Raw genomic sequence first — 23,556 nt, forward strand, 5'->3', positions numbered from 1 at the left:
TAATATAATTAAAAATTAGTATAAATACATTTATTTGTAAACCATTCTAATCATTTGTTAAAAGAATTAATTTTGCGAAAAGTTTATTTGATATATATTTTACTTGATTGATATTATCAAACTTTAATTATCTAAATTTTCATAATTATAATTAAGAAATGATGAAAATACATAATTTACCTTTACCCATGTTTTTTCCCCCTTTAAATTTGATTAACTTTTATAAATGTATATTATCATTTGCACCAATGTAAAGCTAGGTCACAAATAAGATATGTATTTAATTGTGATGATACTATTATTTCATGGAGATCTATCAAACAAATAATGGTACTCACATCGTCAAATCATTGAAAAATATTTGCAATTCATGAAGCAAATCATGAATGAATAAGGGAGATAGAAGCAAACACGTTTCACCAAAATTCTTTTATATATGTGAACTCAAAGATCTAACAAACTTATTCATAAAAATTCATTATTGACCTCAATTTCAACTTCAAGAGGTTAATATACAAAATCGAAATGTGTCAACTCAAGGATATCAACGTTAGAGGAAACATGTTTATAAAAGAATATTAGTATACTTTACTCTTTTTTCCTTTGTCCACATTTTGTTCTACCAAGTTTTACTAACAAGGTTCCTAATAAGATAGTACTAATGAGCCATTAGCAAGTTAAAGAATTACAAGAATGTGTAACCCTTTTTCCTCCACTAAGTTTTTCACGGATTTTTTTTATTAGCAAGGTTTTAATAAAGTATATTCTTTTAATATGGTGGCCATAAAAGGAGAAGTATAATAAATGAGATGACAAACGACCACCATTAAAGCTCGTTTATAAACTCCATTTAAAGTTGAGTAAGGTAAGTCATTTGTGAAACCTAAAAGAAGCCTCTTACCCTGTAATAAAAATTACATTTTGAAACCTTTTACCACCATTATTAATCAAAATAATACTAAATGGAGCTTAAAGATTAAAAATTAAAATGATTTCATGTTATTTAATTCATGAGACCATTGGCATACTAAAACCTTTATATCCTCTATGATTTCTTCATTATCATTTCTCACTCCTTAAAATGATAAAAATAAAATAAAAAAGATTCAAAATTGCATTGCAAAAGCACACCATCTGAGGACCTAAAAACATTTCATCAACTATGCTTAAATTCATTGTAGTTAAAATTGAACACCTTGTTCATCACGCATTCATCCTAATCAACACGCTCCATTTCAAAAAGAAAACCAACAAAAGGGACAAATTTGATTTGAAGATCCATTTCTAATTCAATCATCACCGACTCTGCTTCTACACTTGCCACTTCTCTGTTTCTCCATCTCCAAAATCCAATCTAATATGAGGGAGAAACAGCGAGAGAGACCAATGTGACATCCTGATGACAATATCAAAACAGCATACATACTTCTACAGTCATCGAAGCCTGTCGCCTATTCTTCATCAAATCTAATCTTCTTTGAAGCGGGTCGGCTAATACCCACCTGCAAACACAAAATTAACACACTCTCATAACACTAATCTTCAAGTCACAAAATCAGCTAACAATTTGAGAAAGAGATGTTCGGGAATTCAAGAAATGTCAAACAACATTATACGCTTATTGAGCATCTTCATAAAAAGAAATTAGATTAGTATTAGAGGTATATCTGGCCAGTGTTAAGACACATGTTCGGTTATTTGCAGTCTTATGGTCTCCCACAATTGGAAGTGCCCATGGCACCCTTGCATGTTTCACACAAAAAGACTCAAACTGACCTTACAAAATTGTCAACAATGGCCAAGGTGTGTCTAAACCTAAAAGGACAAATTATAAATTTGAACATCAAACAGCGTAAACCATTGACTGAACAAATAGAAATGAGGCCTGGTATATAATCATTAAAATATTTCTCCAAGCAGAACAATGGTATGATCGTAAAAAAGACAAGGTCCCACCAGTTATTTTCAGGATCCCCAGATTCCAGAACAAGGATGGAAGAGATAAGAGTGGCAATGCAAAGTGGATCAATAGTCAAAGTTACCCAGGAGCTTGGCTCCATAACTATCCACCAAGCATGCAAATTTTTCTTGGGAGATGCCAGTGTCTGCAGACTTTTGATGGACTAGACTACTGAAAGTTACAACTTGGACCACTCATGCAAATTTGGAAATCTGAACTTGTGTAAAACAGTATAAAACTCAGTTTTTTATCTTCATTTTTTTTTCCCCTGAAATTGCTTCTTTATTTGTTAATAAACTTTTTGCAATACGAGTCAAAAAAAAAAACCGAACAAACAAACAAACAAACATGGAATAGCTTCTTACTATTTCTGGGCACTCATAATCAATACCAGCAGCCTCTATCCTCTTACGCCGCTTCTGATCTCGTTTCCCAATTCCTTCCACCAATTTCTTCTGCTTTTCCAATGTTCTTTCCTGAATACCCATTGAAGAACAAGGAAAATTAGTGGCTCAAAAAACCTTTTTGTTTTGTAATCTAACTATTTGAAAGATTATCCACAAGAGACTATCTTAATTTTAACCTAGACACATTACCTTGTTCTGTCGTTTTCGTTCAATTTGAACCCTGTCCAGTGGCTTATATAGACGATTTACACCTTTCCATCTAAAAGAAGATAAACAATTAGCATTCCATTACTGACATAGCAACCAGATAGTAACCACTATTTCCAACAAACATATTCATGTGTCTAGAGAGCAATTATCAACCTGTTTTGAATTAGCATATATAATTTCCTAAAGACCATTTTGCAAATAAAATAACCTTAAAACCCCCAACTAATTTATACTTCAATAGAGCTTCAGAAATTTTTCCACTTGAATAATTCAGTTTAGTTTAATGTCCAGATGTTGAAATTAACAGAAATATGAAAATAGCCAATAGAAAGGCCGGAAATCTGATGCCAGCAAGTCAACCTCTTTAATGGCAACGAAAAAAAGATATTCTTCAGAATTATTAAGTGAGCTTGATCACATGTAGTACATAAGGGAATTATTCATCAAACCTTTTGTATAGGAATTCCTTAACAAAATGAGGTAGCTGAAAGCAAGGATAGACATTTGTTGGAGGTAGCAAGAGCCTTAATGTATGCTGAAAACGTTCCTCAGTTCTTTTATGGAAATGCAGTACCTACAACTGCCTACCTTATCAATAGAATACCCACAAAAAGCCTTAACACCAAGACTCCAGTAGACATTCTGAAACAACACCTACCTCACATAGATTGTCTTGGCTCCCTTCCACCAAAAGTCTTTGGTTGTACTATATTTATCCATTTCCCAAACAAAAACTGATGCGAACTTGATCCCAAAGCCACTAGACATATTTTTTAGGGGCTAATTTCCCACACAAAAAGTACAAGTGTTATCATCCACCTACACAAAGGAAATTTGTCTCCACAGATGTCAGCCTTTTTCAAAACCAACCCTACAACCAGATTATTTTTTTTTTTTTGGATACATAAAGCCCTACAACCAGAAATCTGATCTTCAAAGGGAGAAAATATTGCAAGAAGACCAGTCTTGGACACTTTCTTTACCCATTTGGAGTCATGCTACTGAACATGTGATATAGGAGGCTGACATCATACAAGCAGCAACAGCAGAAAATGTTGATTCAGACTTGATGGCTCACTCTAGGAGACCAAGGCTACCAATCCAAGAACAAGACCCAATCTCTCTTACACACGACCAGTCATCAACTCTAGAATTAAGTACATCTAATCCTTCTAATCTCTCTCTTCTTAATCATGGTTTTGACATTCATCTTGATATTCTTATAGCCATTTGAAAGGTGTTAGAAGTAGTACTAAACATCCTTTGTCAAATTTTCTATCCTATCATAGACTTTGCCACATGTAAAAGGCATTTACCACTCATTTGCCCTCGATTCCAATTCCTAAAAATGTGCATAAGGCTCTAAATGATCATAGGAGAAGGAGGCTAGAAATGAAGATATGAAAGCCTTGAATAAGAATGAAACATAGGATATTGTTGGTCTGCCCAAAGAAAAAAATTCAATGGGATGTAAGTGGGTGTTCACCATTAAATGCAAAGTTAATGCTTCAATTGAGAGGTATAAAGTCAAGTTAGTAGCAAAGGGATACACATAAACTTATGAAATTGGCTATCAAGAAACTTTTACACCAGTGGCAAAGATGAATTCCAGCATATTCCTTTTATCCTTTGCAACAAATCTTGATTGGCCTTTACAACAATTTGGTGTAAAAAAATGCATTTTTGCATGAAACTTGAAAGAAGTATTTATGGATTTGCCTCCTAGTTTTGAAGGAAAATTCCGCAATGGAAAAGTGTGTAGATTGAAGAAATTGCCATATGGTTTTAAGCAGTCTCCTCATGCATGATTTGAGAGCTTTGCCAAGTCTCTTCTCAAATTTAGCTATCACCAAAGCCAAGGAGATCATACCTTGTTCATCAAACAATCACCAAAAAAGGAGATCACTACACTAATTGTTTATGTGGAAGACATAATTGCCACTAAAGATGAAGTAGAAAAGATCTAGAATCTTAAGGAAAAGTTGGCAAAAGAATTTGAGATATTTTCTTGACATTGAGGTGGCAATATCAAAAAGGGGAATTTATGTTACTGAAAGGAAGTATATCCTCAATTTGCTAAAAGAAATCGAGAGGCTAGGGTGCAAACTATTGGGTACACCTATTGATCAAAATCATCAATTAAGCGCCATCAATACCAATTGACAAAGGAAACTATCAAAGATTCATTAGGAGATTAATTTATTTGTCCCACACGAGACCAAATATAGCATATGATGTCACATGATAAGTCAATTTATGCACTCCCCCTTAGAATGTCATATGAATGCAATCTTGAGAATCTTGAGGTACTCGAAGTCAACTCTAGGAAAAGGCTTATTGTTCTCAAAGAACAATCACCTTAGAGTTGAGTCTTGTACAGATGCAAATTGGGCCATTTCAATTACTAATAGGAGATCTACTTGAGGGTACGGTACCTTTGTGAGAGGCAACTTGGTTACATGGAGAAGTAAAAAGCAACAAGCAGTTACTCGATCTAGCACTAAAGTTGAGTTTCGAGCTATGGCCATTGGCATTTGTGAACTCATGTGGTTAAAAGGTTTGTTAGGGGAACTACAAGTGAATCCTTAGGATCCCATGAGATTATATTGTGATGAGGTTATAATCAGCATTGCTCACAACCCAGTACATGATAAGACTAACCATGTTGAGAATGATAGACATTTTATCAAGGAAAAGATTGATAGTGGATTGATTTGCACTCTATTTATTGCATCCAAACTACAATTAGTTGATGTCTTCACAAAGGGAGTTCAAAATCCCACATTCAACTCAATGGTTGGCAAGCTAGGAATGGAAGATATCTTTAAACAGCTAATAGGGGAGTATCGGAATCCAACAATTGTTTGATTTGATGGAGTTTATTTGATTTATTCCTTATTTTGTGTGTGTTTAAATTAGTTGACTATGTAAATTAGAGAAGTTGTAATTTAGAGGCTTTCTAAGAGGATTAGTAGGAAGAATTTTAGGATAGGTCAGCTATCTTATTTAATTTCCATTTATTGTACAAGTCTGAAAGCTCTGTGTGTGTGTGTGTGTGTGTGTGTGTGTGTGTGTGTGTGTGTGTACTCAATGAGTGAATAAGAAGATTCCTTATTTTCCAATTTGCCGATGTTAGCTGCTTCATGAAATTGAAAAAGAAAGTATTCATATTTTTCCAGCAGTAAGTGCACACTGAAATTCAAGTTTTTACTAGGATATGCCCCATTGCTGAGTTTTATTTCTTTTTGGAAATACCTTACTAACCACTCAAGTTTGAAACAGGACAGCTTCCCCTAAGGTTTCATTTTATGACAAGGCCTTCCTTTCATTGGTCAACCTAATTAGCACATATCATCCAATTCTGTTTTGAAAAGAGAAAAAAAATACTACCAATTTTACCTTTTGAAGAAAGCAACCAGTGAAAAAACACATATTTAGCCACTAACTTAATTGATATGTAATCCAAGTCAATAAATATGAAAATAATGTCTTAAAAATAAGTTATACAAAAAATTAATCTATAAATAAATTATATATTTCAAGTTCTATTTATCAAAGACCATATTTCAAAATAAATAAATAACTCAAATCCAATTCTGCAGAATCTAATTTGCCAGTAAATAAGTACATCTCCTTTACACCATTAAGAAGGCCAAACCATTATACCAGCATGAGAAGTTGATTTGGAAAATGAAAGCGCAAAAAAGGTCAATATCCTACTTCAAACTTGAGTGGAGGTCCCTACCATTTCAATCAAACTTCACTAGAAGTGAGTGCTTTTTACCCTTTCCTTATTCTCCTTTTACAAAATATATATATATATATAGAATCCTTACATTTTCTTTCAACATATACTTTGATGAGTGTACTTTCCCATTTCTTTTCCTTTTTTAATAAAACTGTTCTATTTTCTTTCAATCACTTTATGTATCAACACATATGTCCATTGGACTGTTAATGGCCATAATTACATGTAATTTTTATATTCTATTTTTTATCCTTTCAAGATAGCATTCCACTTGCCTTGACTCATTAACTACCTCAAATACTAGGCACAAAAAATTCTAAGTGAAAATATTCAGAAGAAAATGTCCAAAAGGTTATTCACAGAATGAAAAAGAACAAGATAATTAGCTACATCATTAAACATGGCCCTAATTTAAATCACATAGATTGCAGGGAAAAAAAATCTAAAATAAGTGAACTAATAGTTACTTACAATTTTGGATGAACATGCTCTGGAGGAACAACATGAACTTGCAAGATGTGTTCGAACAACAGGTGATTATGCATACATTCAGCTACAATTTTTGCCACCTGTTGTCCACAACTCTAAAGTTAAACAAAATAAATAAATTATAACAAATATCTAAAATTAAATTCTAGATGAAATAAGCACAACCTCAGGAGATTCAAATTCAATGAAGCCAAAATGCTTTGATTTTCCTGTCTGAAACATAGGATCAACCAATAGGTAAGAAACTGAAAATGTAAAAAATATAAACAAAATAAGATAGCAATAGAAATAAAAAAATATGGAACATCAGCATTCTATTCTATTTGATAAAATCTTTACAAGGTTTTGATTTTGATCAGAAACTAACTATTCATTGATACCAATTTCAGATACAAGCAAAGAATGAGAAATCTTTCCAAAACAAAAAGGATGATCAAAAGTGAAAACTGAACAAGAGCTGCAAAATAACTATATCAAACAAGTATGAGACAAGAATATATACAAAAAAATCAATGTACAAATCATTGTTGCATTACAAAAATATGCAACAATGTACAACTCAAGGGGGTAAAAAATCTCCTACAAAAGAAACCATCTGCTTGGTTTCACATTTATCTGAACAAGGGGATCAAGAGAAGGAATAATCCAAGTTGCTAGTCAGATCTAGGATTTGATGGAGCCACGTATTGTATTTCAGAGGATCTCTCCCCAACATAGACACTCATGAGATCATTATAGCTAAATCTCTCTCCACCAAAAAACTAGAAAGATCCAAAGCTTTAGCTTGCAATAAGCCCCTCCAAAAGAGTTAAGATATTGGCCTCACTAGCCAAACCCACTCCCACTGATTTAGAGAAAACTCTTAACACCATCCCATGGCAATTCCTAATCACACCTCCAATTCCTAGCTGGCTTGGGTTACCTAGAGAACACCCATCAAGGTTTCACTTAATTGAACCCAATGGAGGTGGAGTCTATATTAAGAGCATCTTACAACCTACACTCATTGATATGCAAACCATATTCCAATCAAGTTGTAGAATATTCAATGGAGTGTCCTCAAAAGTTTTTTTTTTTTTTTTTCTTTTTTGATAAATAAGGGAGCACATTAAAAGTGCCAAAAGAACTAGTGCACGAGAGTACACAAGACGTATACAATTAGTGCTAAGAGGCAACACAAAAAATAAGGGAAACAAAAAACTACTCCCTGCCTCAATAGGAACCTAACCAATCAACTAAATCAACTAGAAGCATAACACCCACATCTATGTACACCTTAAGCCATACAGATAGATTGACAAGGAAAGTGCTTTCAGCCTTTGATCTGACATCTCATTTTCAAATGATTTTCAGTTTCTTCCTTCCAAACAGTCCAAAAAATGCACAAGGAAGCAACTCTCCAAGCCTTCTTTTGTCCTCTACCTACAAAAGAGTCATTTGACCCAAGGAGAGCCCCAATAACCGAGGTAAAAATAACCTAATGAATATCGAATAAAGGGAACAATAGCTATCATAAAATCTTAGCCTTATCACAACGAAGAAGAATGTGATCACTAGGTTCCACCTCCTTGCACAAAGCACACCTATTAACTAACAACTAGCATCTTATTTGAAACTAGCCCAGAGTTAACACTCCACTCCAACATGCCTCCCAACCGAAAAAGCTCACCTTAGATGGAATCTAGGAGTCCTAAGTTATCCCTTATCAAAAAGGGATGGCACCATCTAACTCTATAAGAGAACAAAGGGCTTTTATAGAAAAATGGAGTGCCATCAATGGTTGAAGAGGAAGAAACTCAAAAGTATGAATAAAAATGTATTAGATCTCCAATAGATTCTAAGGTCCATTTATGTAAAAAAAATTGTGTTCTTCTCCCTCCAAACTATCCCTAACAATGCAAGACAACCCACATGCCAAAAATACCCTTTCTTTAGCAAGGACGAAAATATCACGATATATTAACAATATTTTGTTGAAAAATGAGGCGGAAATCTTGATCACGTGATATTTCTTCTTTTTTTTTTTTCCATTTTTCACTGATTTATCGAAGACATTCCAATATTTTACCAATATTTCGACATTATCAGCGATTTTTCAATGCCACATCAACGCCGCCACCACTTTTCTTGTTCCCATTTAAGGTCAAAAGTTTTAATTTTGATAGTGGGCCTAAGTGAGATGAACTAAAGACAACACATGCATAACATGCTAGGGTGAAGCCCAATCTAATTTTCATTAGGCATATGGGGCCATACCTTATTAAATAGTCTTTGTTTTGTTTTTCTTTTCCGAAGTGAGATTCTTTCTCTTAAAGCTATTAAAAAACACACACCTAAACATACAACACCAAGTTTTGAACCTTGGTCTCTATGAAATGTAAGGCCCCTACCACTAGGCTAAATGTGTTCTTATGTTACAAATGCATACATGTGTGTGTGTTTTTGTGTGTGTGTGTGTGTGTGTGTGTTACAAATATCTTTTACATAATATAAATTAGAAATTAATTAAAATAAACTTATGGTAAATAAGTTAACTTTAAGTATCTTATTAGATCTTTTGCACAGTAATTAAATACAAGACAAATATAAATTTATAAATAAAATTATTAACATTTTTAAATATAAAAAAAATACTTATATATATAAACATTTCTTTTATATCATTCAATATATCCAAACTAAATACATTATCATTTTAGTATTAATATGTTTTCAAATTCGATATATTATTGCCTAATATTACAAATTTATCATACATATATCAATTTTTTCTTTAAAACAACTTCAATATACGTATTGTTGCTTTTTCTATCACTTTTTGGAGTTTTCCCCAACATTCCATGAGGTTTGATCAATTTTCATCTACCAATATTTTTTGTCAAAATTTTTATTGATATTTCTTAATATACTTGTAAAATCTAACTACTAATATATCTGTGGAAATCGATATTTTTATCCTTGCTGTCTAGGAGTATCCCCCCTTTAAAAGTATCCTCAAACCCTTTTAAAGAGATAAACAACATATCTATCACACTCTTAGAGGGAGGGAAGGGCGGGGCAATGTCAAGTAGCATATTTCATAGGCTTCTATAAAATCTTAACAAAATTTTGATGTAACTTAGAAGAAAGAACAATAAGGGTTCGGTAACTCTTAACTTTCAACTTGAATTGGTTATAGGGAAATGAGAGACATCCTATTTTGTGGGTTAAAATAACAAACCATTGGCAAGATAACCTTCTTGCAATTTGAGCACCAAAGAAGCTCCCTCACATGTCACTGCTATTAAAAGTGTATCATGCCCCATTCATAATGCTAACCTAATGACTAGAAAATATAGAAAAGAGAGGAAGAAGACAGTATTGCCCATCTGTGGGTCCCCAACAACCCCAACCTTAGGGTCCAGCAGATTGCATAAAGCCAAGTGACCTACTAGTGCATCAAGAAACAAGAAGTGGCAATTGAGAGTCCACTTTCACCCACATAAGCAATGGCATGTACCGTTATAGTTGTCACACACACACACATGTATTTATGTGTTTTGAAATTTGACTCCTCTAAGACGAGCTTCAAAAGTTAATATGGCCAAATTTGAACCAAATTGTAATAATCCATATTGGAGTAAACCTAGTATTTTAATAGTTTCCAAAATAAGGAAATCTCAAGTAAAGAACTAGGATCCACTACAAGCTTTAAGTTGATCTTTGTCTAATATTCTTTCACATCACAAAGTGTACCTTAAAACTTGTCTAACTTAAATATTAAACTACTTAATAATCCAAAAATCCACCACAAAAAAAAAAAAAGAAAAAAAATAAACAGCACATAGAACTTAGACAAGAATATAAACTCCAAACCAGCAAACAAATGAATAGCTTCATTAACAATCACCTCACAAAAGCATCCAAATTTCTTCAACTTTCAATACACCACTTTTCTATCTATTTCAACTTTGTTTTACAGTAAACCAAATAAATGCTATCAATTGCAATGGCAAAGATATAGGGAAAATGATAAGGAATCCTTTGATAGAAACAACACCACCTAGCTAGACTTAGGTTATGAAGAAGAAAAGCCAAGAAAAAGCAAGTAAGGAACAAAGGCTTCCAAACTCCTAAGCAATGGGACATGGCCCCTAAAAGCAATAACATCAAAGCTGCCCTTAGCCAAAAAATTCATCTTTTAGTTTGATGGTCAGATAATCATCGATCTCTATCTCCCTAAACCAATCAAGGATTTTTCCCATCATCTGAGCACAATATCAAATACTCACCTACCTCACTTCAAACTAACTAGACAAAGGAATCCCTTTCAATCCTTCAATTCCTCAAACCAAGAAGAACCTATCTGATGAGCCAGGAATTCAGCCTATACAGCAAGTCATCAACTGCTGATCCACAGAAAGCTGACATGGTAAAGCCTTCAAAACTAACCCAAATCTAACCCAAAATCCCCAACAAGCACCCATCACAGCTAATACAAACCTGTGCTAATGAGAGAACAAACAGAACACAGAGCAGACATAATAATTCTGAAGAGAACTCCTGCAAATTGTCCAATAATTAGCACCCAAACGGAGAGATTAAGGAAAAAAAATAAAAAAATCCTCTTATAGATACATCACTAGAAGCTATCTTGCTTTCAAAACTTCAAGCACGAATGGCTCAAAACTATAACATGCAATATACAATTTGCAAGATTATACTGCATACTCTTCCAATCAATAAAAAGGTCCTTCCAAAATTTGCACCAAGTACAAAAGCATAACTACCATAAGAAAACCTCTTTTCCTAATTGATTATTCGAGTAGTGCAGACACAGCAAGAGCTGAAAAACGACAGACATGATATATTATATATTTATATATACCTTCGGGAGGACCAAAAGCTTGGTCCCATGGGGGGTGCAGGGTGCGGAACCTTTAGTGGTGTGCAAGGGCGATGGTTATGGGCTGCTGTGTTTGATTTCTGGCGAGGGTTGGATTGGGAGCTCCTCGGATAATCACCCTAAAGATGCCAAGAGTGTAAACCTAGAAGTGTGCAGTGAGGAGGGGGCTTCAGGTTTTGGGAGCCCTGGTAGGGGCCTAATGGGAGATCAAAGCCTCTCCAATATTTCTTTTTGAAAAATTGTCTCCTTCAGATATTTTCTGGGAATGCCAGTGGAGGAAGAGCATGAGAAAGAAATTGCTACCCTACTGAGAAAGTTGGAAACCAAAAAGGAGAGCAGAGTTTCAACTGCAAAGAGGAGGCCTCCCTCTACATCCAACATTGTTAGGGGGCTTCATAAATTGGAATGTTCAGTCAATTACTGCAAATCAAATAAGAAAGAGAGGAGCCAAAATAGTGGGCGGGAGATGGTTTGTAAGTGACCTTGCTGGTTGTGATTTTCAGGTTAATGTTGGTAGGCTCAAGCTAAGTGCTCGTCTTTCCTCAGATATAGGTGTTATTTAGAAGAGGAGAGGAGCTGGAGTCTGAAGGTGGTGGTTTCAGGTAGTGTAAGAAGAGTGGAAGTGGCAGTAGCAGGTAGTTATAGTTTGTGTTGACCTAAGGTTAGATAGGCTTATAGTCTCTTTGTTCTTCTAGGTCTTTAGGGTGAAAATTTTTTTTTTGAGTTATGGTTTGTTCTTTCTTTTCCCTTTTGCTTGTATTAGGCTACTACTTGTATGCTCCATATGCACTTTGTGCACCTTTTCCAAGTGCTTTGTTTACCTATCAAAAAAATATACATATATATATATACCTGTTTTGTATATGTGAATTTGCAATCTTAAATAGTTTATCTAAGTTTATATGCTACCAATTGGTTACTTGGAAAGTTCAACTCATATGACATAGATATATACCACTAGTAATAGTCTCTTCTTGTCATATATTTGTCTTTAAAAGTCTATCCTTACCCTATTAAAAAGTTAAAGCTGAGATGAACTGTTCACTTCTATTCCTCTAAGAAATGTATGTAATACATTACAATCTAGGTTGACCTTCTAGGATCAAAAAAAAATGAAACACTTATTACCTATTTATAGCATCTCCTAATTACCGCAAAATCCTAGGGATATAGAATAATTCTTAGTCAAATACACAACCATACAGTTCTATTTTAGGAAGAAAATAAATACAAAATATTTAGACACCATAATCCCAAGATATTAGCAATATAATATTTCAAGAAAAGACTAAGACTTTGTTTGGTAACTATTTTTGAAAACAATTATGAAAAACAATTTTTGAGAACGATTTTTGAAAACTATTCTCTGATATTTTATAGAACAAAAGTCTAATTGGGAACTTGAAATGTCTTTTAACTTGTTTTTAATATTTTTAAATATGTTTTAAAAATAATTTTTATATCTAGTGTTTTATTTTTAATCATTATAATTATTTTCTAAAACAATCCATAGAAAACAAATGAAAACAACTAAAAGATATTCTTTAAAAACACTCTATTTTCTATTCTTAAGAATAGAAAGCAAAAAATAGTTTCTGATTGTTAAACGTATTTTCTTGTTTTTTTGTTCTAGATAATAGAAAATTGTTCTAAAAAAATCGTTGCTAAACAGGCCCTAATAGTCATGTATGTTCTTTCTCCTTTTTCCCCCTTTGATAGATATGCTTCTTTCCCCTGGAAATTGAACATTTGAACCTACAACCTCTCACATCCCATCCGAACCCCTTGCCACTTGAACCAAACCCCAACAGCCATAAAACCAAATAATCATATCCTAATGGGTTAAAATGGCATTTGACCCATGTAAGTCATGATTGTGACATGAAAAAATTGCTTTTGAATTCTTGACACTTCCATTGAGTTGTCTTTGCCAATCAATCCATTGGACACAGCTTGGCACTCAAAATCTATAGTAATTGACACCCAAAGGAAGGATGAGAAAAGCTTTCCCCTAATGTTTCAGTAAAAGCAACCTTGCTTCCAAAATTTCCAGCAAAAATGACACAAACAAATAATGAGCAACGTAGTGTGTGTTAGGTTGTATTATCTGTTTTTCCAATTATAAAGAAAGTCTTTCCAATATTTTATTTTATTTTTTATCAATAAGCAATATACGTATAGCAAAGAGGCGCTAAAGAAGTGACTCACAGAGATACGGTATAGATCAACTCACCCCCTTACAAAAGGACCCAAAACACTAGAAAAGCACAAAAAACCCTCTCCCTTAACACATACACACTCATTCTATAAAATCTATTAAGGTCGAAGGACCATCTTTTATCCACAATTTGGTTTCCAACCAAAGTAAATACACAAAAGAAATTTTCAGCTTTTGAATGGATAGCACACCGTCCTCAAAAGCAATAGAATTCCTAGCCTTCTAAATAACCCAAAACAAGCATAACAGTCCCATTTGCCATGTCACCTTCCTCTTCTTGCCCACAAAAGAGCCTCTCCAGCCTATGAGAGTTTCCTTTACTGAATGCGGAAAAACCCAAGAATCTCCAAAAAAAAAAGAGAGTAGTAACGTCCACACCTCCCTTGTTCTTTCACAATGAAGTCTTTCCAATATTTACACCTTGATTTGCTGAAAATACCCTTTAAAGACTTACAAGAGAAAGGGAAAGGCCAATTCCAATGTCCGAGAGTTAATTTGGAACATCAATGATGATTTTAAGTTCCTCTCAAGACTTGGCATAATTAGGTTAGGTTAAGTTTCTATTTTATGTAGTGGTTTCTTTTTTGTCAAGTTTCTATTCTTTTAGGTGTCCTTAGGATACACTTCTAGTTTAATGTTTTTAAAAACAGAAAATGGTAATAATTTTTATATAAAATGTAATAACTCTTTGAGACGCACCTTAAAAATATTTTTTTTTTAAACTATTTTAAAAAATTGAAGTATTAAAAGATTTTTACTACCCTAAATTTTAAAAATAATTTTTAAGTTCATACTTTTATATGAGTTACTATATCTTATATAGAAGTTAAAACTATTTTCTAGTTTTAAAAATAAAAAACTAGAAGTGTATCTAAATGAGCACTTAGTTTTCTAGTTATTTTAAGATAGTTTTTATTTCTTTTAGTTATCAAATAATATTTCTTCCCTAAATCTATTTCCTTTTTAGTAAGGAATGATGCAAAATTAGGAAATGTCCTATTAAGGAAGAGAAATCATAAGTGTCCATATACACACTGTGCTTGGTGATAGGTAACATTCCTGGAAACATCCTTTGAGAACATTCAAAACAAGGGGAAATCCAGTTCCAATATTCCAAATTTAATTTCAGACACTAATGAATCTTTTGTCAAGTTTATATTTTAGGTGGTCATTTACCTTTTGTGAAGTTTATATTTCTTTTAGTCTTCTTGTCATTTTACAATATTTTTACTTCTTTTAGTTTCTAGCTATTATTCATTTCCTATATATAGGCTTTCAAAGTGGAAAACCAAATTCTAATAAAAGTTTCAACATCTACCATGCTTCCTTTACAAGTGTGATTGCCTTCTTTCTATGTATTATTGCTTAAGTGTCATTGTCATTGCCTAAGACTCCTAGTGTGGTTGTCAAGGATTTCTTTTTCTTCTTTCCTTAATCCTTTCATCTCATTCTACAACTCAAGATTCTGCATTCCGTCACCAAGAGTCAAAACATTTTTTGGATAAGTAAGCTATAATAAGATATATTGCCCATTAGTGGATCTTATGCATGCTACCTTTGAGAAAAACTTACAAGTTCCTTAGTTCTCATTGGTGCATCTTATGTATGAGATATGGAGAATCAATCAACCATCTCTTTCTACATTGCTCATCAACATTGGGGGCTTTGGTACTAGCTTTTTAGTCTAGCCAAGATGGATTGGGTTCTGCCCAGGAGTATATGTGACATGATCATATCATTTAAAGGTTTGAGGAGTTCCATCAAAGGCAAGACCCTTTGGAAAGTTGTTTGCCTCACTATGCTTTGGACTGTGTGACAATAGAGAAATATTAGGATTTTTTAAGAAAAGTGGAGAGCAAAAGAGATGTTATGGGCCTAATTTCTCCTTGTGGACCTTTTATATTGTTGTCACCTTTAAACACATTCCACTCAATGTTATTCAACTCAATTGACTTTTGGCTAGTAATTCAAATGGAGTAGATAACAATGAAAGGAGTTGAGTCCAGTTTTGAGGAGATGCTACCTTTGTGTATCCTTAAGCAGCCTATACCCTTGTGTACGGTTTTCCTTGTATAGTGGAGGTGTTTAGTCTTACTTTGATTAGTATTTTGGATTTTGTGGGGAGGACCTCTCATCTTTCTCTTGTACTTTTTTCATCATTAATATATATTTTGTTTCTAATAAAAAAAGATATGTTTATATTAATGAAAGGAGCTATACAGCAAGGTGCACAGGTTGTATACAAGATAAAAAGTCAAAACATAATTCCTTTTCATCATTGATAGTTGTTTTTTTTTTTAAATGTGGAAACCCACTAGCTGCTTCACCGGACCGGGGATTCCTTATTGATAGTTGATAAAGGGAAAGGAACATACAAACATGGTAAATCTAGAAAAAGACATGAAAAGGAAAAAAATTCTGAACATGCACGAGTATTACAAACATGTTCAAAAATGTCAAAAGTGTGTCATGCCCAAGAAGTATTACATGCATGTTCAAGAGTGTGAAAGTGTGTTGAGTTTGACATGGTGGCCATCACAGACCAGCTCCTCATGGAGAGTGTCCATGCTACATAGTTGATAATTTAAAAAAGGAAAACGGCTCAGAATACAAGAAGTCAGACATCAGATCAAATTCCTTTTTATGTGCCCCCCCAAAGTACCATGATATACATTGTTATGTTACCCAAAATATATATATAAAAATATAGAAGCCTAACCTTCTTATTCCTCGCAATTCTTAATCTTTTGACAGCACCAAATTGCTTGAAGAAACCTGTAAAAAATTACCCAATTGCAGAAATAAAGCCAGCAATACTTTTAAGGATCACTAAACACTTGTGTCTTTTATAATCTAAATAAACAGTAAAGGAAAAACTGAACACACCTTCCATTTCATTCTCATAGAATCCATGAGGTATCCGACCAATATACAGTACCGTACCAGTATTTTTTGGTGGTTCCTGCTCAGGAAGTTCATGCCCAGGACCACCTTCTAATGGCTGCAATGCATGAATTGGAATTTGAGGGTGGAGATGGTTAATAAAAAATAAGTAAAATTATAGTAATATCAAAGAAAAGTCACAATACCAAGAAATCTGCAGCCGCTTTTTTATGCCCAGGAACTGATAATTTAGAAGATCCCTTTTTCGATTTCTTTATCATGGCTTTCTTTGCCTTGGTGCCCATCTCACTATAAAAAAAGGGAAGAAAAATATATTAATTTCTTTTATACACGTATTTGATTCCCCCATGCAGTACCAAATTAGAAACTTACAGGTAAATATACATTATATATATATATATATAGGTAAATAAAGATTGAAATAAAAGAAAAAAGTATACACAACGTATATGAAGCAACCAAAAGCGAGAATACACAAAAAACCAACAACCACATCCTACAAAGAGTCTAACCTCTTGAAGAAGTCTAACATCGACAAAGAACCATCCCCAGTGTACAACCTAACTCAATCCCATAACAAATACAAAAAAGACCTTTTAATCTTTTGATCCAAGCTTTCATAATTCTCAAAGGCTCTCCTATTCCTTTCCCTCCAAATGGTCCAAAATAGGCATAGCAGAGCAACCTTCCAAGCCTTTTTTCTTTTCTTGCCAACAAAGGAGCCACACCAACTCAAGAGCAACCCTCTCACTGAAGAGTGCATAACCTATGTACATCAAATAAAGCAAAAACCAATTGCCACAAGATGTGTTCTTTTGAACAATGGAGGAGGACATGATCTCACTCATTTCCTCTTCTACATTGCACAAAAGCATCTATTCAGCATCCACCAACCCCTCCTTTGGAGCTAATCCTAAGTCAAAATATTGGTCCAATTTGCTTCCCAAACAAGAAACTAGCTCTAACAGGAACTCAAGAATTCCAAACTATATCGTAAGGGAATAACTCTGCTCTCCTACTTGCCAAGAAGGAATAAAAAGACTCAACTCAAAAGTTATCATTCCTTGTCTCCATCCACACCATAACATCATCAGTACCCATGTAGATTGAGTGATCATACAACATCCCAAGGAAAACATCCACCTCTTCCATATCCCAATCATGCAACTGTCAGATAAACCTAGGATCCCAGTTACTACCATCCCAAACATTAGACACCCAAGCATCTTTTGAGGAACCTATAGAGTACAGATTCGGAAAAAAGTCTCTTAAAGGCATGTCCCCACACCACTTGTCCTTCAGAACTTCACATTGTTCCTGGAGCTAACCTTAAAGCTTGTTTTATCTTTGAAAGTCACTCATCCATTTCTAATTACCTTCCAAAACCCTACTCCATACCTCTCCCACACTTGATTTGTGCACGACCCTCCTTCTTCTTGCACGTACTTACCTACAATTACCTGTTTCCAAAGAGGGGAATCTTCACTCACAAATCTCTAAAATCATTTCCCCAAAAGAGTCTTGTTAAGGATCAAAAGGTTTCTGATACCTAATCCCCTTTTCTATTTATCCAAGCAAACAATAGACCGATTTACCAAATGTGGCTTATTGACCAAAGCCCCTCCTCCCCAAAGGAAGTCTCTCTGTATCTTTTCCAGTCTAATAACTACCCTCTTAGGAATGACGAAAAGTGACATAAAATAAATTGATAAGTTGGATAAGGTACTCTTTATCAATGTTCGTCTTCCACCTTTTGGGAGATACTGTCTCTTCCACCTAACAAGCCTTTTCTGGAAGCGTTCTTCTACACCTTCACACACCCTAGAGGACTTGTAAGGGGCGCCCAAAGGGAGGCCTAGGAAGGTAGTTTGGGAGAGCACCCACCTTGCATCCCAAAACCGCAACAAGCTCCTCCAAATTTGGGACCTCCCCCATTGGTATCAACTCACTTTTCTCCCCATTAATTTTTCACCCAAAAATTGCCTTAACCACATGAAGACCCAACTCAAGTACTCTTAACTTTTCCTTGCTAGCATCACAAAAAAAAAAATGAGGATATCATCAACAAATAACAATTGGGGGACTTTTATTCCCACATCATCTCTTTCCCTGACTAAGAAACCATCAATAAAACCCCCTTCCTTTGCCATTATAAGGAGGTGTGAAGAGTCTTCATTGCCAAGATGAACAAATAAGGAGACAAACAGTCGCCTTGTCTCAAACCCTTAGAGTTTTGGAAGAAGCTAGAAAGGGAACCATTTACTAGGACATAAAAGCATGTTCTAGAGATATACCCTCCAATCCATCTTATCCACTTGGAGCTAAACATCATTCTCTCCACAACTGCAAGGACATAATTCCAATTTACATGGTCATAAGTCTTTTCGACGTCAAGCTTGCAAATGATTCTTTTCAAGTTGCCTTTAAGTCTAAAATTAGTGGCCTCATTTGCTAGAACATCTAAAATTTGTCTCCCTACTACAAAAGCATGGTGAAAATCTAAGACTAAGTTTCTCACTACCTTTTTAAGTCCATTAGCTAAGACCTTGGCCAAGACTTGGTATAAACCTCCAACCAAACTAATAGGTCTAAAGTCCTTTAGATCTTCGCAACACCCCCCTCACCCCTTTTTTTTCTTTGGCACCAAAACTAAAAAAATGGCATTTAAACTCCTCTCAAAACCCCCTAATTCATGGAATTCCACAAAAAACCCCATAACCTCTCATTTCACAAATTCCCAACTGAATTGCCAAAAAGCCAAAGAGAAGCCTTCTAGACCAGGGGCCTTATCACCACTTAAGCAAGATAAAGCTGCAAAAACCTCCTCTTCGGAGAAGGGGGTCTCCAAAGCTTATGAATTATCACTAGCTAAGGAATCAAACACCAGCCCATCAATGCTTGGCCTCCACTCCCCCACCTCGGACAGAACCAAGTGGAAAGCATTTTCCACACTTTCTTTAATATTATCCTCCCCGGAAAACAGTACACCTTTCGACATTAACTTGTCTAAACAATTCATCCTTCTTCAAGTATTGACCATTTTGTGGGAAAAAAAACTAGTGTTCTTATCCCCTTCTTTTAGCCAAAGTTCTTTTGATTTTTGTCTCATAGAGATTTCCACCAAATCAGCCCATTTTTTTAAAATCATCCACCACCCACCTTCTAACCTCACATTCCTCCACGGTAGGAGGCATTTCCTTTCCTTTGCATCCCACCACCCTAATTGCATCAAAGCCTCTAGTATTTTTTGGAAACATTATTGAAGACCTCCCAATTCCATACTTTAAATCCTGCTTCAAGGCTTTAAGCTTAACCGCCAAAATGTGACTAAAAGAGCCTGAACACTCCCCTCCCCACCAATTCCTGACAAAATCTTTGAAGCCTTCTACTTTCAACCATCTGAAGGGAGTTTTACCATTTCTTATTCCAACACCATCAAGTAGGAGTGGTGCATGATTGAGATTGGATTTGGAAGGGTAGTTTGGGACAAGCCGCTGAACTGATTCTCTTAATCCTCAGAAACAAGAAAACGGTCCAGCCTACACGCCAACCTATTATTCAGCTCCTGGATAACCTCTGAAAGGCACCTGAGGCCAAGAAACTTAGAGAGTGTGTGTTTTTATAGCTTTTTGCTGAAGGCAGTTTGCTTTCAGATAGGTCGTTTATTTTTATTTTTATTTTTCATGACTTAATTTAATTTTTTTTCCTAAATAGAAAAGGCAAAATATTTAGTTTTTTCTAAATTAAAAAAAAAAAAAAGTTAACATATTTTCTTTACTTTTTAACGAAATAAAATATTAAAAAAAAAAAAAAAAAAAAAAAAAAAAACAACCTCACTATTAAGCATTAAACTTATATTCATAATTTAAAAAAAAAAAACCTTCAATTCCTTCTTTCCTCCGGAAATCTCACGCCATTTAAGTCCCCTCCCGCACAAAAGGATCATTCCAGAGACCTCTAATAGCACTCATTTCATCCCAAAAGAATTCCCTCTCCTCAGACAGAACAGGACCATATACCCCAGTAAACATCCAAACAAAATTATCCTCACAATATCTGAAACCACAAGAAACTGAAAAGGCGCCTAACTCCATCTCAATAAGCTCAAACGCCAGGTTATCCCAAAAAACTAAAATCCCCCTGGCCCCTAGCGTCCACTACCCCTAATCGAGACATCTACCCACACCCAGGCTCCTCACCAAAAAGGCTGACATCTGCTGCACCTTCGCTTCTTGAAGACAAACAAGATCGGCCGAGTGTGAATGAATTATAGATCTGATAACTCTACAGTCATCCCCTCATTTATCCCTCTAACATTACAAGAAATAATTCGAAGTTTCATTGACACAGTCTTGCTAATTCCCCTGACTTTTTTTCCTCCACTCCTCCGAACAAAAGAGTCTGTCTTGTAATTAACAGAGCATTCCAATTTCCGGAGTTCTGTCTCAAACTCGGAACCAGAGGAGTTAGAATTTTTTAGCACCTTTCGCATTCTTCCCTTTTTTCCTAAGCTCCAGTTTTCTCAAAAGAACCAAAATCTCCTCTTCAAACCCGTCTACAGGAAGCCCAAAAATCTGCTAAAGGATGCTAGCTTGCTGAAACCTCCCTCAGGAGAGGCGGGATCTCTCATCAACCTCTCTGCAACACAACCCTTGACGAGGGCAGAACACTCCTCCACCTCCCCTACCCTAGTTCCCAAATCACTGACCCCAAGGTTTGCCTGAAGAAGAACCGTGGAACCATCCCTTAAGGTCATACTAAGGGGAACACCCCTTACTCCCTCTTCCACAACAGAAGAGTCGCAGCCCCTCGTCTCCGTGTCCCCCCCACCCCAACAAATAAACCTCACGTCTCGGTGCTCTTCACTGCCCACACCCACACGGGGAGAAGAAGAAGAAGACGGAGTAGATGAAAGCGCCCCGAAGAGAAAAAAAAAAAAAAAGAGGAAGGAAAATAACTCATCGTACCTTGGAATTGAGCCGCCTCCGCCACCAAAGCTTCGTCAACTAGGGAGAGTGCACCACCAGCGAGGACGAGAACAACAAGAAGGGATTTCTGGTGGCGACGCTTCCCACTTAGGGCAAAGATCACCCCCACGAGAAGAAAGAAGGCCCAGCACCCATCTACGGCCCAAACAACTCTAATGGGTCAGAGGCCCCTTCCTTGGCCCAAGCATCAAAAAGGGGTCCAGAACCTCCCCCCGGCCGAAGGCCAACACCCTAGATGGGCTACCAAAGCCCACCTAACCCTCCTGAAAAGCTGCCCCTGCTACAGTGGGCTGGGTGTCCTCTTCCAACGCAACCACTTCAACCTCCGGCCAAAATATCTCTCATCCTCCTACAACTTTCAACCCTCCCAAAATCAACACCACACTTGTTGGTGACAAACCCGTAGACCCCACAGATCTAAGCGTGCATGAAGGCCCCACCATCTTCTGCCTTTCCCAGTGGGGAGTCACCTAAGCAACCCAAGGTGGGAGTTCCCACCACAAGTGAATAGTGAAACAAAGCTGCCCTACCACTATCTGTAAATTTCCCGGCACCTTGTTTCCATTCGTCTTGATTAAAACCCTAGCCTGAAGATTTTTACCTTCCACAGTCTTTTCAACCACCCCCAAAAAATCCCTCACAGGCGTCACCACCTGTTTGAATAAGTCTCTGTGCCAAGATTTTGAACTCCTCTGAGATAGCCAGATTCTGAAGCCCATCTTTCCGTCAAGATTTTCTGTATAAAAACATGCACACCTTCTTGTAACACCCTTTCAGCCACGCTTTCAAGTTCAAAATCAAACAAAATCAGGGACCCTCCCAACAAGGATAACACAATATCACGAACTTGATCAGGACTTTCCTAAACTCATGTGCGACACTTAGAAAACTCAGACCAGACAACTCAAGTCACCCTTACTGTTGCTAAATCAGTCTTTCCCTTATCTTAACTTACTATGCTAAGTAATGTTTTCGTGACTCAATAGTTAGGATGCACATGCTAAGTCATGTTATGCGACTCAATAGTTAGAATGTGCAGTGAAAACAACACTTCAAAAATGAAGTTTTGTATTACACAAGAAGGCTTTATAATGCTAGAGTCTCTCCATTTGTTTGATGTCTTAGTCAAATGAGGTCATCTCTTATTTATAGTCACGTGTGGAACTCTCTAAAACTCATAAAGGTTCCCCACTAATATAGAATTCTCTAAAATATCTTATACAAGTTTTATGTACAAATGACTTTAAAACACTATAACTACTTCACACTCTTCCCTTGTCTTCCAACTTGGTGTAGAGACATGTGTATATTTTTAGGCTTCTCTATAATTTTCACACTTCTTCACTAGTAGACAAGTATAGATTGCTTCAAGGGGTTTTAGAAGCTTTCTACTTTCTTATATAAGTTCAAGGGAGGGTCATTTGAATAGTTTGTGACATTTGTGACACTCTTCCCTACCTATGCTGCTAACGTCCTTGTTGTCCTTTCCACTCGGAACCACTCTGTCTACTTTTGGAACTACCATAATGCATCCACAGGCCTCCAATTAGGCTCATTGTCTAAAGTCCCTTCCACTCGACTAAGTACCCCATGGTAGGACACACTCCTCATCTCCTAATGACTTGGTATCTGATGATATGTTCCACATATTTGTCGTAAGAGATTATGATGATTATAGACACTCTTTTTTACAACCCTCGCCTTAGATCTTCCTTGTCTTCATAATAGGGCTTCAAGTAGCTTGCAT

General features: G+C 35.6%; 1 protein-coding gene across 1 annotated transcript; it reads right to left on the bottom strand.

Annotated features, from left to right (window-relative positions):
* Positions 1-1,091: 1,091 nt before the first annotated feature.
* LOC117930758 (uncharacterized RNA-binding protein C1827.05c) lies at positions 1,092-21,896 on the bottom strand. Its single transcript, XM_034851458.1, has 9 exons — positions 21,789-21,896; positions 17,007-17,109; positions 16,804-16,918; positions 16,637-16,692; positions 6,980-7,027; positions 6,797-6,894; positions 2,557-2,626; positions 2,326-2,436; positions 1,092-1,502 (listed from the first exon to the last, which is right to left on the bottom strand). Exons 2-9 carry the CDS (start codon positions 17,103-17,105, stop codon positions 1,452-1,454), a joined length of 648 nt encoding a protein of 215 aa, XP_034707349.1. The 5' UTR covers positions 17,106-17,109; positions 21,789-21,896; the 3' UTR covers positions 1,092-1,451.
* Between the last annotated feature and the right edge of the window lie 1,660 nt (positions 21,897-23,556).

This window comes from Vitis riparia, chromosome 14 (genome assembly GCF_004353265.1).
Source record: "Vitis riparia cultivar Riparia Gloire de Montpellier isolate 1030 chromosome 14, EGFV_Vit.rip_1.0, whole genome shotgun sequence".
Taxonomy (NCBI): Eukaryota; Viridiplantae; Streptophyta; class Magnoliopsida; order Vitales; family Vitaceae; genus Vitis; species Vitis riparia.

Bases quoted from the DNA above. Each gene is read 5' to 3' on its own strand.
- LOC117930758 (XM_034851458.1), bottom strand. From the start codon at position 17,105: ATGGGCACCAAGGCAAAGAAAGCCATGATAAAGAAATCGAAAAAGGGA. The intron at 16,919-17,006 runs GTATTGTGACTT...CATGCATTGCAG, and splicing joins AAGCGGCTGCAGATTTCTTG to CCATTAGAAGGTGGTCCTGG. The intron at 7,028-16,636 runs GTTAGGCTTCTA...CCTATGTTTCAG, and splicing joins GAATTGCGAGGAATAAGAAG to ACAGGAAAATCAAAGCATTT.